The 24,197-nt window shown below is 34.2% G+C and overlaps 1 protein-coding gene across 1 annotated transcript; it reads left to right on the top strand.

The window, feature by feature from the left end:
* The first annotated feature begins 163 nt into the window (after positions 1-163).
* LOC105344650 (small subunit processome component 20 homolog) lies at positions 164-22,990 on the top strand. The gene is made up of 44 exons (XM_034477393.2): positions 164-225; positions 565-714; positions 1,179-1,335; positions 1,931-2,168; positions 2,613-2,831; positions 3,223-3,345; positions 3,595-3,685; positions 4,147-4,232; positions 4,561-4,686; positions 5,240-5,406; positions 5,616-5,694; positions 5,989-6,184; positions 6,505-6,582; positions 6,710-6,789; positions 6,953-7,170; positions 7,304-7,448; positions 7,637-7,801; positions 8,174-8,243; positions 8,336-8,389; positions 8,735-8,893; positions 9,115-9,270; positions 9,546-9,683; positions 10,314-10,585; positions 11,118-11,230; positions 11,504-11,724; positions 12,193-12,332; positions 12,989-13,145; positions 13,412-13,510; positions 13,774-13,941; positions 14,414-14,580; positions 15,003-15,267; positions 16,373-16,543; positions 16,787-16,918; positions 17,123-17,233; positions 17,456-17,605; positions 17,944-18,063; positions 18,240-18,302; positions 18,794-18,928; positions 19,462-19,594; positions 19,931-20,091; positions 20,356-20,622; positions 20,867-20,993; positions 21,205-21,350; positions 22,296-22,990. Exons 1-44 carry the CDS (start codon positions 166-168, stop codon positions 22,440-22,442), a joined length of 6,420 nt encoding a protein of 2,139 aa, XP_034333284.2. The 5' UTR covers positions 164-165; the 3' UTR covers positions 22,443-22,990.
* The last annotated feature ends 1,207 nt before the right edge of the window (positions 22,991-24,197 follow it).

Below are 24,197 nucleotides of genomic sequence, written 5' to 3'. Positions count from 1 at the left end.
AAAAGTCGTTTTTTTTTTCAAATTGTCTCAAAATCATCTTAAACATAGGCACATAGAGCAAAATGAAAAAAGAGCATTTTAAAAAGAATAGGTTCCAAACTTGAGGTTTGAGAGCAATTCTGTTGATCATTGTATATACCGGTATGTTCTATGTTGTAGGTCCGTATGCTGACACTAAGGATCCTCTCCCAGTTCTCATTCAGGCTGCCAGCTCAGGAGGACGGGGTATGTTATCAGGTTCTAGAATTTTAAAGGTTGAACAATTGGGAAAAAAATCAAGCTGTAATGGTTAACCTTACCTGTTTAAATGACTGACTTCTATACAGTAAAACATGGATACAGCAAATACACTTGCAATGAATTACATTACAGGGATGTCAAAATTTATCAGATTAAATTAGTTACATCTCTAATAAATCGAAATTGTTTGTTCTTGGCACTTTGCCAAAATCGTGTTTTACTGAAATAAGTACTGGGATTGTAATACTTCCAAAAATATCTTTCTTAATTTGTTTCAAGTATTTCTTATGACACTGAATAAAATCTTGTGATTTTTGCTGACAGGATCCCAACAGGTTGGATGTATTCAGGATTTGTCTGGAGGCAGAGTTAGTTCCCTTGAATGTTCAGGACTTCAGGAGAAAGCTGCTCTTTCTACAGAAGCTACAGTTTGACATAGTTCAAAAATCCATCCCTGTGGGGCCATTTACTCTGGTCAGTGGTGAATCTTTCAATAACATGCTAAAGGTCTTTTGATTATGAAAATGCAATGAAATAACTCCTGATACATGCACATAAAAAAGTAACTACCTCTATTGGATAGAATTTTGTATGAATATTGAAAAATGACAAAAGATAGGCTGAGAGCAACTAACACTGATTTAAAGCTTATAATAAATTAAAATTAAATAAACAGTGATATCACAATAATTTTGTTTATTATTAAAGTGCATTTTTTTTAATCTCATTTGATTAAGTATTGAAGTGAAAACAGCTTCTTTTTACACATATACACATCACAAACCATATGAAACTTCATGAATATACAGATTTCACCCATTGATCATTAAGACGCATATATAGGTTGTATATTATATTTAAAAATCTTATTATTTTATTCTTACCTTGAATTTTCATTTTAAAAAATGTGTACATGATTCATCATTGACTTTTTACAGGTTCCCCTGAGGTATTTGATAGGTGCTCTCCACATCAATTTCAAGTTGCTTTGGGAACCCCTGACCAAACTAATCGCCAGCCATGCTGCTGGTCTAGATAAGACTGTTTTCTGGGAGCTATACAGACAGACCCTGCAAGATGCAGCACACAAATGTGGTAAGACAAAGATTTCTGTTGACAGAGTAGGATAATATTATGATAAGGTTTTTTTTCTGTTCAAGCTAGTTTTTTTGAAGATGGCAGTACTGTATAATAAGCAAGCAGTTTGAATTAGAATGAACAAATTTTGTTTGAAATAAATGCATGTTGTTGAAAAGTAACTACAATAGCATTTTTGAAGGCATTATTAGTTTCCTTGTAAGACTTTAGACTTGATGTGAAATATCCACATATTTTTTTTATTGATACATGTACTTGTTGTTGAGCATAATATGGAAGTAAGGTTTTTCAGAGAAATGTTTTTCAGAAGGCACTATTAATTAGCTTTTAATACTGTGGAATCATTAGATTTTGTGGTGGCTCAATTTTCGTGGAATTCGTGGGTACCTCTCATCCACGAATTAACATCCTCCACGAATAAATGAATGAGGGTAATAAAATCATATTTCCTTTGTAGGTTTAAGAGAAAACACAAAATTACGTACCCACAAACCTGTAAAATTTATGCAATCCATGAAAATTGGCTCCCATGAAATTTAATGATTGCACAGTACTTAAGAATTTTCAAGATATTTCATTTTTCTCTTTCCAGAGGAGGCTATTTACCAAACAGAAAACAAGCATCGCCCAGAGGAGGAGGAGGATGAGCCAATGGAGGAAGATGATAGTTTGAAACAGCTTTTTGTAGAGAGCTGTAGATCACATGACACAGCTGAGAAACCAGATGAAGTCAACTTTAGGTTCTACCTGTGGAAGTCCATGCATCTGTTTCCAGAGCTGTGTGAGAAGAAAAACAGGGATGTAGTGCCTTTGTTCTTTGACTTCATCAGGTTTGTTTTGATACATAACTGATTGCTCAAATTCTGTGTAGAAAAACAGTTGTTTACTATTGCCGGATACTAGTTTTCCTGCCTGTATAATGCTGTAGTTTCATTGATATTCATCTGGACATCAATTTTTGTGGATTTTAGAAAAATGAACAGCTTTAATGATATGTTAATTCATGGACATTGGACAACCTTCAGATAGATGTCACTTATCTCGCATTGATAGACATTTGATTTTGTTTCCCAGCTTCACAACAATTTCCATGAAAATTGGTGCACAATGAATATTGATGAATTTTAGTATCTTAATCACTGGATTTGACCTAAAGAAAAGATTTTTCCCTTGTCAATATTTTGATACAGGTTTAGTGCATACACTTTTTATATTAATTAGGCTTTCTTCATCATGCATCTATTTAATTGTCAATTTATATTTTTATTTTCCAGCAAAGAATACTACAATGTAGATCTATCTGCGGCTCCTACACAGAACATACTGAAAAAAGAAACACAGGTGTCAGCTGAGGCTGAGGAGGAGGAGGAGGTGGAAGAAGAGGAAGATGAGGAAGAGGAAGGAGACCATGTGTTAACCAGAGCTGAGAGTAAAAAGAAGGAGGAGGAGAAGATAGAGAGCAAAAGAAAAAAGTCAGGGTCCAAGTCAGAAATGTAAGCTTGAGAGAAATCAGATAAGATGAGTATAATATAATCTTAAAAATAAATGCATTGTACACAGATATGGTTTTAAAAAAATTCTTATTACAGTAGATCATTTTCATCTGATCTTGGAATGATTAGTTGGAAAATGAAACAATAGATAATGATTTATATCTACAAATGTAAATGTAAAAATTTAAAGATGGATAATACTCTGTGTTGATTGATATGATTAAAAAAACCTCCATATTTTTTCTGCAATTTTCTTGATATACTAGGATGACCAACAGCAATGATTGGTAAAATTTAAAGTTCTGGTTTGTTTTTTCCTGTGCCAACATGTATTATATGGAAACCAAGTAACCTGATCTATTATTCTGAACTGTTAAATTTCGGCTTTTAGGGAAGAAGATATTGATGAAGGCCACAAGAAGGGAGGAAAACAAAAAAAAGAAAGGTTGCGGGGGAAGATGGTGAAACCAGGGAAGTCAGATGGCTCCAGACTTAAAAGCAGAGCTGCAACTAGGTATGATAAAGAATAACTAGTTCAGACATTTGACATACAGGTATATCCCCCCCCCCCCATATAAACATACATTTGTAAATGTATATTAACTATTTGGATTCACTTTAAATGGTTGGAATGAGGTTTGGTTTGTCAGTGGCTTTATGAACATGATCATATTTCTTAAAAAATAAAGGAGAAAATACTCAGTAGATGTTAATATGAAAAGATAAAGTTTACAATCATATACATGTATTTGCTTTGTTGCAGTGGTTTGTTGGTTCATCTGGAGCTGTTCAGTAAATTCACCAGTCCCAAGTCCCTGTACAGAGAAGCCGAACTCCGACAGCTGTATGAACAGGTAGGGTACATTTTTATGAACAAGAACTGTATAACATATTCAGTACAGGTTATCTATGAAGGCTTAAACAGGTGCTGTCCAGGTTTTCTTGTACAAGATTCAACAAGAAGGCAGAAAGTGATTTGTGTATCTCAATTTGGCTAAAATATTTGTCATGATTTAACGTGCTTTAATGTTATGATAAATGTAGATTCCAAATGAAACACGGGGAATTAATATCTGGATAAAAACTTGAGAAGCATTCAAACAGATTTTTAAAATCTTGCTTTTATTTTTCTGACAAAATCTGGTACTTACAATTTATTTAGTTCTCATGATTTGATGCATAATGTAGATTTACAGAAAAAAGTTCTTTGCCTTAAATAAGAAATCTACTGTATGATAAAGTACATGTAAGTCATAAACACAAAACTTATTTACTATTTATCACAGGGTACTGAAACATCATTTTGTTTTAACAGCTGCTGCTCCACAAGAATGGCAAGGTACAGAGAGTGGCCTTCAGTTGTATCATGACTTACAAACACAGATACCTAGTACCATACAGGTTAGTTTTATCAATTATCACATGTAATCTAGTTCTATCAGCTATGCATCTGCATCTTAGATATAAATGATAGTATAAAATTGAATGATGGGGAAGGAGGCAATTTCAAGTGCTTACACAATATGAATTAAAAGTCATTTAACATATTGGAACCTTAATATGCCATTTTTGTACCATTTTTAAGCATTGGTTTTTTTTCTTCACTTTTTATCCTTTTAGTGCAAAAAAAAATAATACTTTATTAAAAATTGGAAGTATATTTACATTGAAAGCAAGGATGAAAATGTTCAAAATAAGTTGCAGTTTTTGTTGAATTGGTTAATTTCAGGGAGAACTTTGAGAACTTGCTGGATGATGCAAAGTTTAAGACTGAGATAGTGTTGTTCAGCATTGACCATGAGAACAGCATCATCAGTACAGAACACAGGGAGCAGGTGCTGCCCATACTGATGAGGTAATGGACAATAGACAGGAAGCGGATGTTCTCTTACTGTAAACATATTTTATGTGTACAATATTTGGCAGAAATTGATTTTCCAACAAATTGGTGGGATTTGAATTAGCGTCTCTGGATGCACCTATTCTTATAAACATTTTCTTGGCATTTAGGAATGTACATGTACTTCATGGCATTTAGCGATGTACTTGATTTAGCCAAATCTGCTTTCTGCCAAAAATGCTAAATACAATTCACAGCCATATGTAATATGTTTGCAGCATTCTCTGTAAAACAAACAGATTGAAATTCTTCCTCATGTAAATTGTTATCTCTATCGCTCCTGTTAACACAAAACACTGTGTTAAACAACTGTAAAAGATTGAGCAGAAAATGGAAAATTCCATAAGCTTTTCAACTTTCACTATTTTTTTTCTCACAAAGTTTTCACTTCATTTTACACAGTTTTTTAGCAGTACTAGAACAAAATATATATTTCATTCGCTTAAAACAATGTTAAAAAATATCAACTTTATCCTTATTCTATTTTGGTTTGGAATTCCTTTACCAGGATATTGTATGGAAAGATGCACAGTAAGACAGGAAAGGACTCTGCGGGAAAATCCAACAGTCAGTTTAGGAGATCCATCGTGTTCCGATTCCTGAATGGCTGCAGCGGAGACGAAATCATCAAGTTTATGGAAATGGTGTTTGAGAACTTTAAGCATTTTGTCACAGGTATATTATGTAATTTCAGCTCATATGTATAATATGTGTACAATGAAATTTTTAGTGTGAATGAAAAAAACTATATTTAATATTTACATGTTTTTTAGAGTTGAAAGTATATTCACAAGACTGTCATTTACAGAAATTGATGAATTTTTTAAAGAATTTTATAAAGTAGATATTGAAATACATGATTTGTATTTTATGTTCTTTTATAGATGACGTTTTGGCTATGGTATGCAAAACAGAAAAGGAACTGGATCTGTCAAAAATGATTCCATTGAGAAAAATGACAGGGTAAATAAATTGTTATATGGTTATATGTACACTCATTAAAACTTCAATATAAACTGATTTGTACTGTCTTATTCATTCTCCACTATTTTGAAGTTTATCTAGATTTTGCTCAAATGGTGTACATGTACTTGTTAATGTCGTTAAACTTGAAAAAAATACTGATCAGCATATCCCCATAAATTCTTATACTATTTAATCACAACATTCGCATGAACAACATATAGTAAAATGGCACTTTTTTGAAGAAGAAATCGAATATTGGTTAAAATTTTGATGATGTGATTCTTTGTCCAGGGCTTTGAATACAGTGGACATGATTGTGAAGAAACTAGGTCACCTGATAGAGGGTTACCTCCCCTCCCTGGAGTGTATCCTACTGGGACTGACCGCAACCTGTGTGGCCTGTCTCGAGAGGAGGGAGGAGGTGACTCCCGGGGCCCTCAAACCCCTCAAGAACCTCCGACAGCTGTGTATAGCCCAGATACAGCAGGTCAGAGAGAGAGAGAGAGAGAGAGAGAGAGAGAGAGAGAGAGAGAGAGAGAGAGGGAGATTATGATTACAAAAAATTACAAATCTTATGATAAACATAGCTGCATGTGATATTGATAATCTTAACTCAGCTTTATAATACATATATTTTGTACCTTCATTAGTCTGAAATAATAGTTAATATAAAATCATTTATTATATAGATAGATACATGTATATGCATGCATGTATGTTTCTATGTATGTTGACTGTGCAGTTGGGTTATTTCATTTCATATTTTATTTCACCTGCTTTGATTGTCATGTTCTTCATGTATTACAGTTCTATGACATCTTTGACTCCTACAAGTTCTCTCCCAGGGAGATCGATGCTATGTTCCACGTGGCTGTCTGGCCACAGGTAAGTTTGATTATCTACATGTAGTTATGGCTGTAGAGGTGATCACAATTTCAAAGGAAATACAGTACATGCATGTATATGTTCTTATGTACAAATTGTTACAGATTTTTAAATCATGTATTTACAGTTGTCAAAACTGCAGTTTGAAGGCATCTACCATCCCACACCCCTCCTAAAGCTCCTGCATATGTGTGCAACAAACAGAAGGTACTGAGTATTATGAAAATATTTTTTATCTTTACATCAAAATTGTGTACAAATTCATGATTGCTCATCTACATGACAGAAAAATACATGCATTACTACTATGTGTATTGTAAGAATGTGTACATACATGTAGATCTTTAATTTTATATTTGAATTTTTTCAGGTATTGGACCCTGTTGGCAAAATGCCATGATTCTGACCCGACCTTGACCCCAGTAAGTGCAGTGTTGAGACTCCTTAATGCCAAGGATGTCAGCAAGTCTGTGACAGATTTCATCATTGTTATGTTAGATAACCTGTTGTCTAGAGAGGAGGATGAGGAGATGGAGAGCATCACCACGGCAACACCGGTCAAGGTCAACAAGATGATGCATATCAGTGGTAAAAATTAATTTTCTTTTTTGCAACGTAAATCACTTTCTAATGTATCAACCAGATTAGAAATGAAATCAAATTAAAAAAATTTATTTATTTATAAAAAATATCCTATTTTTTTTTTTTTTTTTTTACATAGTTTTGGAAGTAGAACAATTTGGAGTGGAGCTCCTTAAACCCCAAGTATCGGACATACTGACTTACATACAGAGGGCGATCAAAAACATCAAAGGTCATGGCAAGAAGTCACAGGCTGCTGGCAAAGAGTTATCTATCTTGTCTAGGTATGTGTGAGAGTCTCAGGTAACGCATACAATATTTGATGAATTATTTGTATTAATTTAAGATTTTCAATCACCATTAATTCATATACATGATATTGAAGTATCATGATCTGAAGATCAGTCAAACCTGAACCCATGTCTTTAAAAGAAATTTTGATTGAATTCTTTCATGTTGTGAAATTTTTCAGAATCAGCGAGTTTGTGACTGACCAATCAGCTTGCCTGTCACTGATAGAACTCCTCCTGCCATTTTTGGGGGAGGGGCTTAGTCGAACACCGGACATGGAGATCAACATTCTGAACAGCATCAGGAACCTGCTGGAGAAAGTGGAGGACAAAAAGAAGTTCTACAGGTAATTTATACAGATTGTTATGGCACTGCATATACACAAATATCCATGATGTCCATTAAAAGGAGCTCTAATGGGGGTTAATGTCATTCTTCTACTAACATACACAATTATCCATTATGATAAAAAGAAATGTGTGACTGATAGGAAACATGAAAATAATAAAGTTGCTGGTCTCTTCCTTTCTTTACAAATTTAGAGGGTACATGTATTATAAAAAAGCTATTTAAAAAAAAAAAGTGGAAAGGGATTAATATGTTAAAAAAAATATTTTCTCCCCCATTCTTACTCATCCTCAGATGTGGTTACATGTAAATAAATTAATCAGCTGTGATTTGAAAATATTTATCCAATAACATTTTTTGTAAATTTCAGACATATTAGCAAGCTGTTTGGGTACATACAGAATCGTCAGTCAAGAATTCTTATCTGTCAACTGATTCAGGTTTGAATGAACTCTTGCCTTTTTTAACTACAAAAGTTTGATTTTATGCATCTTGACATCTCTTTTTTATTGATATTTTTGTGCTTCTGTAGGTCATTGCCAATAGTAACCAGGATTTGAAGGATATCTCTCAACTTCTAACAGAGGTAAAGTGCGATAATGTTAGGGTTAACTAGGGTTAAACCTATAGCTCCATTAGTAGAGTGCTGAACATTTTTTGCTAAAGGAATTGGTTTACCAAGAGCAGAAGCGGTATCTTTCTTTTAAATAAGTATACTGACTGCACTCAAGAGATAAACATTTCCTTTCTTTTTTTGCAATGTGTATCACAAAAATATTCAGGTACATTGATATCAATTATCAGATTTTGACTGTGCCTAAGTCTGAGCCTTTCATTTGAAATTTGACATATAGATTTACATGTACATGACTGTCCCTTTCAATCAGAAGATGAGTAGATTTACCTCATGTTGATACATATATTTTTTCAGATGAATGCTTGGGATCCTAAGCACACGGAGGAGCCAGACTACATTAAGAGACTGAACGCTCACAAGAAAGTCAACGAAGCCATTAAAAAGATGGAGGAAAAACTAGATGTGGACTTCTTGATTCCTGTGCTCCACTCCTGCTGCTACTGCATCAAAATGGTGGGACATGCAATATAAACTTTATACTGAATCTCTTTATGTGTTTAATAATTTTGTCCATATGTTCATTAATTTTTTTTATGAAAATGTATTATACTCTAAATCTGGCGTATGAAGATTTTTTGAAATTTAAAAAAAAATTTTCCCTGTAGAATGTCATCAAAATTTAGTGTTCTCTCTCTCTGTAAATTGATTGTAATTTTTTTTTCTTCACTAAATAGGTTGATGACATGTCACTAAGAGACAACGCCACCCACACACTGGTTACCATGGTGAAGCAGTTCAGTGTTGTGACCTATGACCAGGACGACTTCAGAGAACTGATATCAAATGGATTGGTTCCGGAGGTCAAGGCAGGCTTTAAGAACAAGAAAGAGGTATGTGGTCCTAAGGATTAGTAGGTTTTGGTAATCACATTTTTTTCTATCTCAGTGATGATTTCTAACACATTTTAAAACTAAATACTGTAGTTCAGATTTGAAAACTGTAAAAACTTTGATTTTATATAAAGCTTGTGTTGATTGTAGTGCAATTGATAGGTACAAAGCACAAACATGTAAGATATTGTACAGATTAGTTACTCTCTATTGAATATGGAATGTGTTTGTAATGTTTTATAAAATTTATGGATAAAAAAATCTTTTCTCCATAGACTGTGCGGCATGAGTTCATCGCCCTTCTTTCCGTTCTGGTGGACACCTTCCCGTCACATGACATGTTCGCTGACCTTGTGGTTCTCAAGGACAAAGATGTGGAGGCCGATTTCTTTGAAAACATCAGGCACATTCAGGTAAACTAGAAAATTCTTCATTCTGAATAACAATCAGTTTGTTTGGTGCTTGAGGTAAAGTAGCTTTAACATGGTAGAAGGTGCACAGGAATATTCTACAGTAAAGAAAATTAAATATTGCTTATCCTTATCTAAGAAAACTATTTTGCATTTTATTCAGTATTGTTTTGTGCAAGAAATAATGTAACTTTTACATAAGAAATAGTAATTGTGTAATGATTAAGGCAATGGTTGGTTGATTTAATTCCGACAGATTTTTGCTTTGATTACTGTAAACGTATTACATTTGCCTGTGTATTCTATTTAGCGTTTTTGGCGGAATGTGGCTTCCGCAAAATCAAGTACATTGCTAAATGTCATGCATATATGTATAAGAATAGTCACATTCAGGAATATGCTAATTCAAATCCATACCAAATTGTTCAAAAACTATTTTCCGCAAAATATCGCATACGCCAAATATAATACGTTTACAGTATCAAACTAATCAAAATTAGACTAAAATGTAGGCATTTGTTAGGTTAGTATAATTATTTTGCTTTTTTCCATCAAGTTCACCAAAAATTAGACTGCCCTCAATCATTTTAATCATATATGCATTGTGAAGTTGCATATCTCTGTCCCTTGCAGACACACAGACGTTCCAGGGCGTTGAAGAAGATGAAGCGGATCCTGTACTCCCGGTCGGTCCGTAAGGAGATCCTGGTCTCCTACCTCCTCCCCCTCACCTCCTCCTTCCTCCTGGATGAGACCTACACCAAGGCCCAGGGGCTACAGGAGAGCGCCATCGACTCCATGGCGACACTCTGTAAACAGCTGCCATGGCACGTCTACATCCACCAGCTGGACTACTTCCTGTCCATGCTGTCCAAGAAGTTCGAGAAGAAGAAGCTCCTGGTCAGGTAAAGCCACAGTGACTACTGTGAAATATTTTCACTTTTGAAAAATATTATTTGATAATATTCTGGCTGGAGGTTGATCCAAATAGACAAAATTACTGTAGATTACTTATTAAACGCGAGGAATTAATTTCCACGTAAAATCACGAGAAGCAACCCTCGCGGATTTTAAAACCTCGCTTTTTTTTTTCAGACAGATTGAGCTATAGGAAATAAAAACAAAAAATTGGTGATCCCGATTTTATATTCTCGCGATTTTATATTCTCACGATCTGATGCAAAACAGCGGAATCACGGAATTAAGTACTTGCATAAAATAAGGAATTTACAGTAAACCATGGTGTTAATCAAAAAGTTTAAGATTCAATGTATTATTTTATTTAAAATGTGTATTATTAATCAAATCAGAGACTATATAATAAATCAAAATAATGAGACTGTGCTTAAGAAAGCTGAATTCTCTAATATTGTCAAGGTTCTATCCAAATTTCTAAACATATGCAATAAGTCATGTTATGATTATCACGTTGTCCAGGGTTATTGTTGGAATTTTGGATGCCTTCCACTTTGATTTACGGAACTCCCAGCATGCAGTTGTCAATCTACCAGACGCTATAGCTAAGAAGAAAGCCAAAGGAGAAATAACAGGCATGGGTTTTATTTTTATGAGAAAAACAATTGATCATGTACATCAAGTTATTCTATGAATATTTTATTTCAATCCTTATTATACATTAAGATTTGTTAAAACTGCAAGTACTTCAGCTTGATGGAAATTACATTTAAGATGACTTTCGAAATATACCTATACATTAATATGACTGCAAGTGTAGTACAGTGAAAAAGTGTTATTACATGTAAGAATACCTCTGTAATGGGCTATTATTTACAGTACATTTATTCATTTCTACTACATTGCAGAAGAGCCAAACCCTCTTGAAGACACTGAAATGGAATCTACAAAAGAGGAGACAATTCCAACGGTTCCAGAGGAGGAGGATGAAACCACGGCAACAACCTCTGACCCCTCATCCAAGCAGCCAGACAGAATGGTGATCTGTTCCGTGGGCCAGGCCACCAGAATTCACTGTAACATCATGAAATCTGTCATCCCTCATCTACAGCGATCTCTGACCAAAAAAGTAATCCCTCTGCTCTTTTTAGATGTACATATGATACCAATATGAGGTTGATGTCAATTATTTTGCTAAAAGAAATGGTTTAGAAATTTTGCAAGAAAAACATTTTACACCACTAGTAAGTCATTTAATGTCCTCCTTGTATTAAAAAAAGGCTCTGTTGTGAAGATAACTGTAAATCAATTTATTATGGGTAAATTGTGAATAAAATGATTGAAAAAGTGTTGCTATACAGTAATTGAAATTAATTTTGTACAAGCATTGTACTATAAACTGAGGAGGTTGTTCTTTAACTGGTCAGAGTATTTTTATCTTACACACTCAGGTTTTCTTGTAAGACAGGTGTAAATCATTGACATGGATTCAAAACCCAGAGTACAATGATGTTTATTGATCTTTAAGCAAGTTTCATGTTTTCCACATACATGGTATCAGAATTTCATTGTTGTAAGTCCTGATTGATTTTTGCAGGAGAAGAGCGAAGATGAGCACAAGTTGGTGAGGAAGAACATCGCTGAGGACAGCGAGGTACTCAGGGTCCCCATCGCTCTGGCCATGATCAAGCTTCTCCAGAACCTCCCACACAAGTCTCTGGAGCACAACCTGCCAGGGTAATGAAGGCAGCAATGTACTGTAAACATATAATATTTGGCGTGTACGATATTTGGCGGAAATTAGTTTTTGAACAATTTGGCGTAGATTTGAATTAGCGTATTCCTGAGTGTGACTATTCTTAAACATATAATACATGGCATATAGCAATGTACTTGATTTAGCGGAAGTCGCAGTCCGCCAAAAGCGCTAAATAGAATACACAGCTAAATGTAATACGTTTACAGTATTCTACAGCCTGTTAACATTTTTGAATCCCTCTTTTCTTCTTTTGAAATGTACATGTACACAGTACATGCATCTGTTATTTTGCAGTGTACAGTACAATGTTATGCCTCCATTGTCTTTAGAAAGAGAAATATTTTAATGAAACTTTTATTTTACTTTCAATTTGTTGACAAAGTTGTCTCTATATAAAAGGAGTGATTTCTGAGTTCCGGTATATTGAGAGTTGTGAAATACTTTCAATTAAAAATAATGGCCCTTAAAATTCTGGCCTAGTTTGACCTTTGATCACAGATAAAAAATGTTACTTTTATTTTAAACATGCAGATTTTTTTATTTTCATTTTCATGAATTCAACACATTTTTAATATCTAATTAAGCAGATATTACAAATATAAACTTTTAAATTTTTTTTTCAATTTTTCACAAGGATCCTGTTGAAGGTGTGTAACTTCCTGAAATCTCGAGCGGTGGAGATCCGGAACACCGCCCGGGACACACTGGTCCAGATCACCACCTCCCTGGGGCCTCGCTTCTTCCCCTTCATCCTGTCTGAGCTCAGGGGCACCCTCAGGAAGGGATACCAGGTAAAGAAATATGTTGAATCTTTAAAAAAAATATTTTGGGGAGGGGGGTTCAATGTCGATGTTTAAAATTGCACAAGCATTATTATTTATACTTCTGTCTTTTCAAATAAATAGAGGCAATTTTGCATTTGAATAATTTAACTTCATATAGTTTTGTTTGTGTGTACATGTATATGTATGTATATACATGTACATGTATATCTTATTTGTTATATAAAATCAAATATTGAAAGTGTTCATCAGGTGATTTAATTTGTGCTATACAGGTGCACGTTCTGTGCTACACAGTATTTGTGCTGCTGAAGAATCTGTTGCCTGTCCTAAAGCCAGGGGATCTGTCTGTCTGCAGGAAGAGCTTGCAAGATGTGAGTATTTTATTTAATGAACCCCTATTAAATCTATGGCATGCAAAAATTAAGAGCTCTCAGCGTACAATGATATGGGTTGATTTTGACTGTTTTTAAGTGGAAATGTGTAGCTTTCAGCTGCATTAATTCCTCTAAATTTTCAACATAATTATACCTTTTTTCGATAAAGAAGAAAGTGATGTTCTTACTACATCATGACATGAGAAAGTATGAACAACAGTAGTTATGAAATTATTATATAATTATTTTTTTCATTTTAGGTATTCCATGAGGACTTGTTTGGACAGGTGGCAGAAGAGAAGGAGGTGGCCGGGGTCACCACCAAACTGTTTGAGGCGCGGTCGTCCAAGAGCTACGACTCGTACAGAATCCTGGCCCAAGTCATCAGCAGAGACTCCCTCATGGCATTCATTACTCCATTGAAAGAGGTGAGCTTCTGATGGAGTATAATTTTTTTTCTAAAGCTACATCCACTGGAATATCTTTATGCCAAAAAAACTGTTAAAAACTGTTTCCAACCACGGTATGTGATTAAAGTGCAGCAAAATGGTCCATGCATAAGTCATAGGAAAAGGAAAACTGAGATTTTCTTCCCCTGCTTAAAAAATTGGCATCAGGAATTCACATACATGTAGTGTATACTGATATAAAGAAAAACAACAGATGATAATACCAGTTTAGACTTGTATGATGTGAGTTTTATTAATTTTGACTTGGCACACTTCTATTCAGAAGCGTAAAATTTTAATAAACAATTTATTAAGCAAATAACTACATTTTTATAAAAAATACTGACAGTGGATTAGAGAAGAATATTAAATGTTAGAGCTGCACAAATGGTAGTTAAGCAATAATACACCTTCTTGTAATCATTTTCTCTTCCTCTCTCTTTCTGTCTAGGTGCTGGTTTCTACACACAGTCACACCATTGCCAGGAAAGTCCAGGAAGTTCTCAAGAAGGTGGTAACCGGCTTGTTGGACAACCCCGGGCTGGACACGGAATCCCTGATGATATTTACCCACGGTCTGATCACACAGTCGTTCCCGCAGCTCTCCGAAAATCAGAGGTAATGGTTGTCAGACAGTGTACTTTGTACGGTATATACATTGTATTAAATAAATGTAAGAGAGGGGAAATGTAGAATAACGGTTTCAAATTGATAAAAATACGGAAATCTAGAATAAAAGTTGTTTAAATTACAGAAATCAAGCCTTACAGTTGTTTCTGTTAAGATTGTGAAAATCCTTAGTAACAGTTGAATATGAAATCCTGATAGCATTTTTTTATGAAAGGAAATCAATATATACAGTTGTTTTTATTATACATGGAGGTTTACAAGTAGATAAATCCTGAGGACTTTTTTAATTTTCCTTTGCTATATAACTTTTTATGCATTACTTTCTAGAGAATTAATGATTATTATGTTCAAGAATGTAATATGTTGCCTAGCATCCTTATTTAAAGAAGAACTATATACCTTTTCATCAGCAAGAAAAAGAAAGGTGAAGACAAAGATGCTCAGACTTTTCGGCCCCAGAGCTGCCTACTGTTACCCCAGGAACCAAAGCGAGGTGGAGACAAACCCAAGCTGAGCAAGAAGACTAACATCCATGTACTGGTGGAGTTTGGTCTCCAGCTGATGAGTCTGTGTCTGAGGAGGGGCCGCCTGGTGGCAACCGAAGAGGAGCACCGCAAACTGGTGGACCCTTTCATCACCATCCTGGCTGACTGTCTGTTTGCCAAGCACATCAGGGTGAGATTTTGATTTTGTTGATAATAGAAAATGACTAAAATATTGTGCTGTTGCATTGTGGGAAGTATTAATTTCAACTGATTATAAAATAATTTGAAAATTTTGTGTTTTTTTTGGGAGTTGATTTTAATCAACTCTCCTATGCAGTTACTCTGGCAAACCGAAAGTGAAACAGTGTTTGGACCTAAGCACAAATCATCACCGCTGACAAGACGTAGATTTTGAAAATAATAGATAAATTTGGTGTATTGTATGCTGTACCATTGTATTTCAAAAGAAAAGTATCTATAATACCTTGAAAATAGTCAGATTTTATATAGTACGAACAATTCAATTGTTTTTTGTAGTTGCATGTATTCCTACGCTAGAGTTTAATATAGTCTCGTTCAACCAGACGCTCGGCTGTCTCCGCAAATCTCCGACAAGCAGAGAGTCTCTCTTTGTAGTCGGAGATTAACGGAGACAGCCGAGTGTCTGGTTGAACGAGACTAGAGTTCAATATTGCTTGGATCCAGACGTGTACAATTTTTAGAAACATTTCGAATACTGATACACAGTTTGATGGAATTAATTCTATCTTCAAATATTACACAACATGATTCATGTGGGGTTTTCTCGAAATTCTTGTCGGAAAAGTTCGAGAATTCATATTATAAAAAATTGCATAACATATTGTTGATTTTAAAATTGATAATAATCAATAAAATCAACTCCCAACAGTACTTCAGTACTTTGATTAATTAAGGATTTTGAATTCAGTACTTTGAAGGTCTCCTTTTCAATGTGGGTAAACGAGTGAAACATGGCCAAGTCCCTTGAATATGCTTGTACCAAGTATATGATAATTGATAATGCTAGCTACAGCCAGTGTTATTTTGGATGTTCAAGTGTGGAACTCCATGGTTTTCATAATGTAGGAGATCTTAATATACTGTAATGAAAGAGAGAAAATTGGGTTTTTTGATAAATCCTGTAATGTACATGTATTAAGTTTGTTAAAATTCATCAGCTTAATCCTGCATTAAGCTGATGAAGTTTAACAAACTTGTTCTTTAATTATGTAAACATAAAGGTTTGGAGCTTGATGTATGGGTGTTTTTTGTAGATAAACACACTGAGTCTGCGGTGCCTGTGCTGGCTACTGAAGTTTGACCTGCCCTCTGTCAACAGCCACATCACCAAGCTGGCTAACGGAATGTTCATCCTGCTCAAAAACTACGCCTCAGCTGGGGCCTCAAAGGGGGAGAACCTGGAGCTCATTTCTATGGCATTTAAGGTAAAGTGTTGAACATTATTAAATTCTGCTTACTTTACAGAGGAGAATAAGTGTTTTGAAAACTTGCCAGATACCACTTTATTTATGTGAATATCAAAAATTTATTTTTTGAAACATTTTGTTTTGCTCTATGTATTTATCTTTCGAAAATCTTTAGTTCTGCTTGAAGAAGAGAAAATTGATAGTTAATAAGTTTTCTGATTTTGAGAACATCAGAGGTTATTTATTGTGTTGTGTTTGCAGGCAGTGACAGTGCTGGTCCGGGATGTGAGGATCTACAAACTGGAGCAGACACAACTACAAGTTCTGCTGACCTTCTGTGAAGAGGACCTGTATGACTACAACAGACAGAGCACAGCCTTCTCACTGCTAAAGGTGAGGTGTCATTAGCAAGATTCATGGAATGTCTAGCTATTGGTAACAAAATATCACTAGAGAAGAAACCTTTGGACTGGTTGTATTTCATTCCCTAGCTCAAGCCTTAATGTGCATTGAAAAAAAATTCAAATCAAAATTGTATTTTGAGTTAAAGCCTTGAAACATGTAATTGAGATGTACATGTATTGATTTTGATTCCAGGCCATTCTGTCTCGGAAGTTGAACGTCCCCGAGGTGTTGGAGCTGATCAGGAAGGTGGAGGACATGTCAATCACCGCCGACTCCCCCCACGTCAGGAGAGAGTGCAGACAGGTCAGCAGTCATGTGACAGTCACATGACATGTTTTTATTCATTCAAATCTTGTCTCATGAAGCTTCATTTAATTTCGGACAATTGCTTCTCGTATGAATTTCATATGATATATGTGTGACTGAATTTCTAATTATATAAAAGAAAATGTGTGTGTTCTTTTTTGATATGTCAATTTACATATTAGATTAAATTTTTGTTATGCCAAGCCTTATATTTTACAGATAGCTCTGCAGTACATTCTAGAATACCCCTTGGGAAAGCTGCTGAATAAACACTTGGAGTATTATGTCACACAGCTGTCGTATGAAATGGAGATGGGCAGGGAATCAGCATTAGAAATGTTGGCTACCATATTCTCCTCTTTTCCTCAGGTAGTTTTATGAGTACATTTCATTAAAAGAATTGTAGATATGATCACCAAGTTCCAATAAGATTGGATGGGGTTTTTGCTTCCTCAAGTGATTTTTCAGCAAATCATGCAATTTTGCAGTTTAAAATGGAATAATATCTGGACAAATATTTGGATAAAATGCCAGTGAATCTATCAAACAAGTTATCAGCCGGATTTCATGCATGTAATAGATTTTATAGGGATAGGTCAAATTATCATGCTTCTACATGGATTAAAGAATGAATTGACCAAATATTCTAGCCTGTCTTTGATAATTTAATGGAAATGGTGATGCAAATGTACCTGTCTTTTTTGTAGAACATTTTGAATGACCATGCAGGGATGTTCTTTATCCCTATGTCAGCTGCCCTAGTCAATGATGAGTCAACAAAATGTAGAAAACTGACCGCGTTGGCCATCAAGTCTCTTTTACAAAAGGTACAGACTTTGGCAGCCGAAATCACCCTAAATGCCATATACATTACAATAACACTTTTGCTTATTGTCAGTTTCTAATGAACTTACATGACGTAGCATTTGGTTGTATTGTATGCATCAATTTGTTTGCAAGACTTAATTAACAGAACTTTGTGTGATAAATACATGTATTGTAGATTGACCATAACTCGAGGGTTGAACTCTTCAACATTACACAGAAATGGTTTACTGATGACAAGGTAATGTTATATAATTTTAAAGAAAAACACTTGAAATTTCATGTACATATTTGTACATGTATTATGGGTCCCACTCTAAGGTTAGATGTACAAAATGTAGTACATGAATGAAATACATGTTTGCATACTGTAATGAGGTAAAATTATTCAGCAATTTTGAGATAGAAACTTGTTGATTTTTGGGATAGAAAACTTGTTGATTTTGACCATTTTGGATTTAACATCTATTTGAACGTCAAATTGATTCTCCATCAATACAGGTAAACTGTATTTTTTGGTTTAGTACTGTAAACATATTATATTTTGGCGTGTATATATTTTGCGAAAATTAGTTTTTGAACAAGTTGGCCTGGATTTGAATTAGCGTATTCCTGAATGTGAATCTACATATATGCATGGCATTTACCGATGTACTTGATTTAGCGGAAGCCGTATGTAGTATGTTAATTTACGCTATCTTTTTAGTTGTTTATTTTTCTGACGTTTTACAGATAAACCATCGTATCCTTGCTGCTCAGCTGACTGGTCTATTTATAGAAGTGGAGTCGGCCAAGTTCTCACACCATTTATCTGTGATATTACCCATAATTCAACAGCAAATAGACCCAGGGAGATATTCAGACAATGTATGTTGTATTAAAATTGCATGCTTTACTCTATCTTATCGTAATATACATGTAAATGTATGTCCATTGATTTACTCTATTTCTACATCATTTACATGTAGATGTTCATGTACATGTATGTCCACCAATTTTTAGAACTGTTCACATAAATATATTGACCTCATGTTCTATTTGCCTATTTACACTTGTAAGACATTTTGCCTTGGATTATGAAATATGAGATTTCGTTTGTACCTTTTGCTTTGAAATTTACAATATGAAATATATTGGAACCCTGTTTGATTTATGTTTGAATAAGCTGTGAAGAAATTCATTATCTTTGAAAATGCATTTGGTTTGACCTGCAAATCTACAAATTTTTCCTCCCTCATTTCCGAAAATGTATAAAATATTGTACAACAATATCCATCCTTAAAATATATAAAATTTTATAGTACATATTCTACAAAAATCCCATATTCATTTCACAGTCTACATTTGTCGATTGCCCTATATTATCTTTGTAATTAATGTGTTTGTGTCTGTGATTGCAGTCTGGGGGTTCTGAGGGGGAGACAGAGAAGGACAGGCTCCTGTTCAACTGTCTGAACACGCTGCTAAAGTTACTGAGGGAGTGTGACCTCATCAGGGACGCAAAGTGGACCGACGACATGAACCTTATCTGGGGTAAGTCTAGAAATATGAAAAAAAATTAGCAAGGCTGATTTACCGGTAGCAAAAAACTTATTATGATACTTTGATTAAATTTCTTGTTAAATAATTATATAATAAAGTGAATTAATCACAAATCAGATTCAATTTCCTTTTTTATGTTTTGTAAATATTATGTCTTGAATGATGCCTGAAAATTTAAGCAGATTAAAATTGAAATCATATAATCAGTCCTCAAACAGTTTAGAAAACAAATTACAAATTGATAAAGGACAAAAACATTAAAAGAAAATTACTATCGTAGTTTATGTCTATTATGATGTTTAAAAGCTTTTCTGTTTTACTTGTCAGAGAGTGTCATCAGTCATTTGGGATATGAACATATGTGGGTACAGTTGGCATCGTGCCAGCTAATAGGTCTGCTATTTGCTGCCTGGACTCCAGAGGAAATCCTACAGCCAGCAGAAAAATCTGTCCAGACGGACTTCATTAATACAGATTCCATCAATAAGGTAATTCTTTACCTAATTCATAGTTATTATACCTTTTAATGCGTTTTTCAAATTTACATACAGTCAAGTATAAAATATACAATGTATTTAAGAATTATTTTATCATGTTTATATATGTATATAATGTCATCCAATGTTAAGTCAAAATTGTTGCGAAAGTTAGAAACATACATAAATTTTGAATTTATGACCTATCAAAAGTGTTTTTAAAAAAATGTTTTGCTTAAATAACTGATTAATAACTGATTGATACACTTTTTTCAGCTTGAGAGTTTGGCAGTGGACCTTATAACACAGTTGCAATCCAAGTATCTGACAGATGAACTAGCCAATCAAATCATCAAAAACATGGTGTTCATTGCCAAGGTAGCCAAGCTTCTCAGTGACAAAGAGAGTTCAAGTGACTCTGTGGAGCAGAAAGGACGGAGGGGTTCCGAGGGCAAGAAATGTCTGTCGTTACGATGGCTGGTCAAGAAAATGGTTCGAGAAGCAAACCATGAAGCTGTCAACCAACCCAAAACTACCATCAAGGTATCTTATTATTCACTCATGAGCTCGTTGTAGTGAGTAAATGTTTGCAAAAAAATCTTTGCACGTTTTTATTATGATTACAGTCATATACATGTACATGTAGCAGTGCATTTAAGTTTAACACTTAAAGAAATTTGCCTTTTTTTTTTTTTGAAGATGATTATAATTCAGATAAAGGTACCAATTCAAAATATTGATACATGTATATCCAAATTAACAGAATATATGTGTATGGTCATTGTAGAGGTCCAGTGTGTTTAAGTGGATAGCGGCCCTCAGTATGGATTTAGGCCCCACACTACTGCCCTCTGTTGTTCCTATAGTGATGCCTGCCTTACAAAGGGAGACAAATGAGAATAACCCAAACACAGGTAAGAAACAAAAACATTCCATCCACACCCCCCCCCCCCCCACTCCCATAATAGAAAAATGCAAAGTAGCTAAACTTTATACTCAACTACATCTGCAACACTTTCATCTTTTTCATAAGAAAACCGAAAAACACTTGATTAGAAGTAGAAATGAAAGTCCACTTTTTTGCGAAGGATTTCTTAATAAGCATCATCAATGTTTGCATTATAGATTCCGCTCTTAAGAGTCTTGCTCAAGAGGTCTTAGATATCATGAGGAAGATTCTAGGCGTTGAAACATACACACAGCTGTTCGCCAAAACCCACAAGGAGCAGTACGACCGGAAGGAAAGCAGGAAGAGAAAGGATGCTGTGGAGGTCAGTATTTATATATAAAACAATATGAGCTTTTTAGAATTTTATTTTGCTGCAAAAACCTGTTAGTATGATAAGTCTGCATATAACTTTAACGTTTATGATAAATAAAGTTAGAAAAAATCATTAATTTTTGTCAGAGGAAAGATTTCTCTTTTAAGGAACATATGGCAAATCAATTTTTGTACAGGACGACAGTTATTCAATTTTGCTCCTTTAAGGCTTCTTAACGGCCTTTTTTCACAAAAATTTGGCGAATAGAAATTAAAAACCATGATATTTTTGTCATATTTGTAGAAAATATCTTTTTCATAAAAAAAATTTCATCATGAAAATTGCAGCTCATATTGCTTTAAATGATGTGTATCAACTTTTATTTGTGGACTATGACACCCACACATAGCTAGCAAAATTTTTTTGCAAGTGAACAAAAGATATTGTATACAGGGACAATATTCGTCCACATTTTATTTTCACCACTTTTGCCCTTGCTGTCAGTTGACAAATTTAAGACTGGGCAAATTCCAATGTTCCAAATTATTTCTCTTTAAACACAACTTTGCCTGGGTGAATTCAAGACAGGGCAAATTCGTTTGCAAGTGGAAAGGGGCTCATATTACTCGAGGCAAAAATAACCATGTATGCAGTAGTTTACAGTTACAGTCAAACTTCGTTATCTCGAACTAGATGGGTCTATTTTAAAACTTTGAGATATCAAAATATTGGAGATATTGAGGGTAAAATACTTGTTTAGAAAAATAAGTGGTTGGGACTTACGAATCACTTTGACATATACATTGTGTTCGAGATATCAGTGTTCGAGATGTCGAAGTTCAACTGTATATTGAATAAATATTATTTATCCTAGAAAATAGTTTGTGATCAGCATTAGTAAATTGTTTATGATGCCAGTAGCTGTGAATAATCTATTGCGTTTTTGTGTTGTAGGCTGTTTCAAATCCTCAATATGCTGCTAAAAAGAAAATGAAGAAAAATTTGGCCAAAAGGGAAGCCAAAAAGAGAAAGCTGGAGGAGTTCCGAGTGTCAAAGAAAATTAAGAAACGCAAAGTGAAAGACATGGCTTTTACATCTTGATAGACATTTGTTTTAATGTGATATCCTAATCCTCTATGCAGCGTAAGGTGGTATATAGGACAACTCCATATTGTGACATATTTCTATCGCAATAAACGATGAAGTGAAGTATAATTTTGTTTATATTTTCATTCCCGAACTTGTTACCTAACAGCTTGCGCAATTGGTTAGAGTGTTCATTACAAAAAAGTCCCGAGTTCGAATCCAACTGGGGTTTTTACCATAATTTCCTATATATTTTTAAGTCAAATACAATGTATTGTAAAATTTGAATATTCTTAACTAGTGAGAGTATTTTGATTAATATAATGTACTTTTACCCATCGACGGATGTCCCATACCACCTTATTAATAAGTTCATTCATGTTAAGTATCATTACAAATCTTGAACATGTATATGTTTATTGTATATGAGATACATACTCTTCAGTTTACTTGAATGTGTTGTTTGTTACTTGGCTGCTATGTTATTTCAATGACTTTGTTTTAAACTACAATGATTTTATTGTTATGAATACTTGACAAAGTAAGACATAATGAAAGACTGATATTTTGTTGAGTTTTTTTTTCTCGGTAAGAAGGAAAGCATTTAAGAAATATAATTCTTTTACAGTCGTTTAGTTGTGGATTTTTGTTTCAAATGGGCTTTGAAACATGAATAACTTAGATTTAGATTGAACATGAAATATATGTGTGTAAAACAAGTAAGCCCTTATATAAATGCCTCTTAAAAGTTTAGTTTCTTGATCCTACTCAGAAAATCACTGGTTCAGAAAGAAAAGAAGAAGACTGTGATCAAACTTTTTTAGTTATGTATTAAACAACAGCTTCAGACAAGAAGTTCATAACATGTAGGCGTAAAACTTCAAATATACATGATCAAAGACATTGTTGTACTACAAAGATGAATTGTAAATCTGTCTCGACATTTTTCGACCAGCTAGAATTCGCAAAATGTTCATTAAAATGATTAAATCAAACTTTTCAGGGCACAAAAGCTAAAATTAAGGTCGCAAAAAATCTTCAATAAGGCTTAAAGCTCAAATATTAAAACCTGAGTTTTAATAAAAAGTGCATGTTGTACTCTTGGAGGGCACGATTATTAAAAAAAAAAGGATCGCAATGTCTCGAGATACTGTTTTTGGTGCACTTCGATGATAATATAGATCGATGAGCATAATCTAGAGCAATGAGAATAAAACTAATTAAAAACAATTAAAAATTCCTGTTTGGTTTTTAAATTCATGTCGAAAATAAATTTTATCCTTCCGTTTTTGCAAACATGACAAATGTAAAATTCAATTTCAGCAGCGCAGGGAATTTTATAAAATATCTTGATTTATTAAGGTCCTGAATTTCAAAAATGGGAAAAGCCAAATGCGAGGTATTTCAGAGACATTGTAGAGTAGTGTAGTGTAGTGTTCGCCTCATTCTTAAAACAAGAGGCCAATTGGCCTTAACGGTCACCTGAGTAGCATATAACCCATACACACACTTGTCGAGGAGTCTCGTATATGCATCTAATTAATTAGGTTTCATACTGGATTAGAAAAATTATAAATTTGTAATGACGACCACCTCCCTGCCTGAAATATTTCAAAAAGAACTGTGAAACCTATAATTTTGGCGAAAAACTGAAAGATCTAGAGTCAAAACCCATCCTTGAGGGGACATGAAAATTAAAATTTCAGTAGAGGACTTCCTGTTAAACATAATTATTAGTCAGTTTTTTTATACAGATGTGTGAGAATAGAG

This window comes from Magallana gigas, chromosome 9, assembly GCF_963853765.1.
Source record: "Magallana gigas chromosome 9, xbMagGiga1.1, whole genome shotgun sequence".
NCBI classification, from domain to species: Eukaryota; Metazoa; Mollusca; class Bivalvia; order Ostreida; family Ostreidae; genus Magallana; species Magallana gigas.
The sequence above is the reverse complement of the archived record's forward strand: the minus strand, read 5'-3'. Positions and strand labels throughout refer to the sequence as shown.

Coding starts and splice junctions, on each gene's coding strand:
- LOC105344650 (XM_034477393.2), top strand. CDS start 166: ATGCTGACACTAAGGATCCTCTCCCAGTTCTCATTCAGGCTGCCAGCT. Junction 16,544..16,786: donor TCATTTCTATGGCATTTAAG/GTAAAGTGTTGA, acceptor TTGTGTTTGCAG/GCAGTGACAGTGCTGGTCCG. Junction 21,351..22,295: donor AGAGAAAGGATGCTGTGGAG/GTCAGTATTTAT, acceptor TTTGTGTTGTAG/GCTGTTTCAAATCCTCAATA.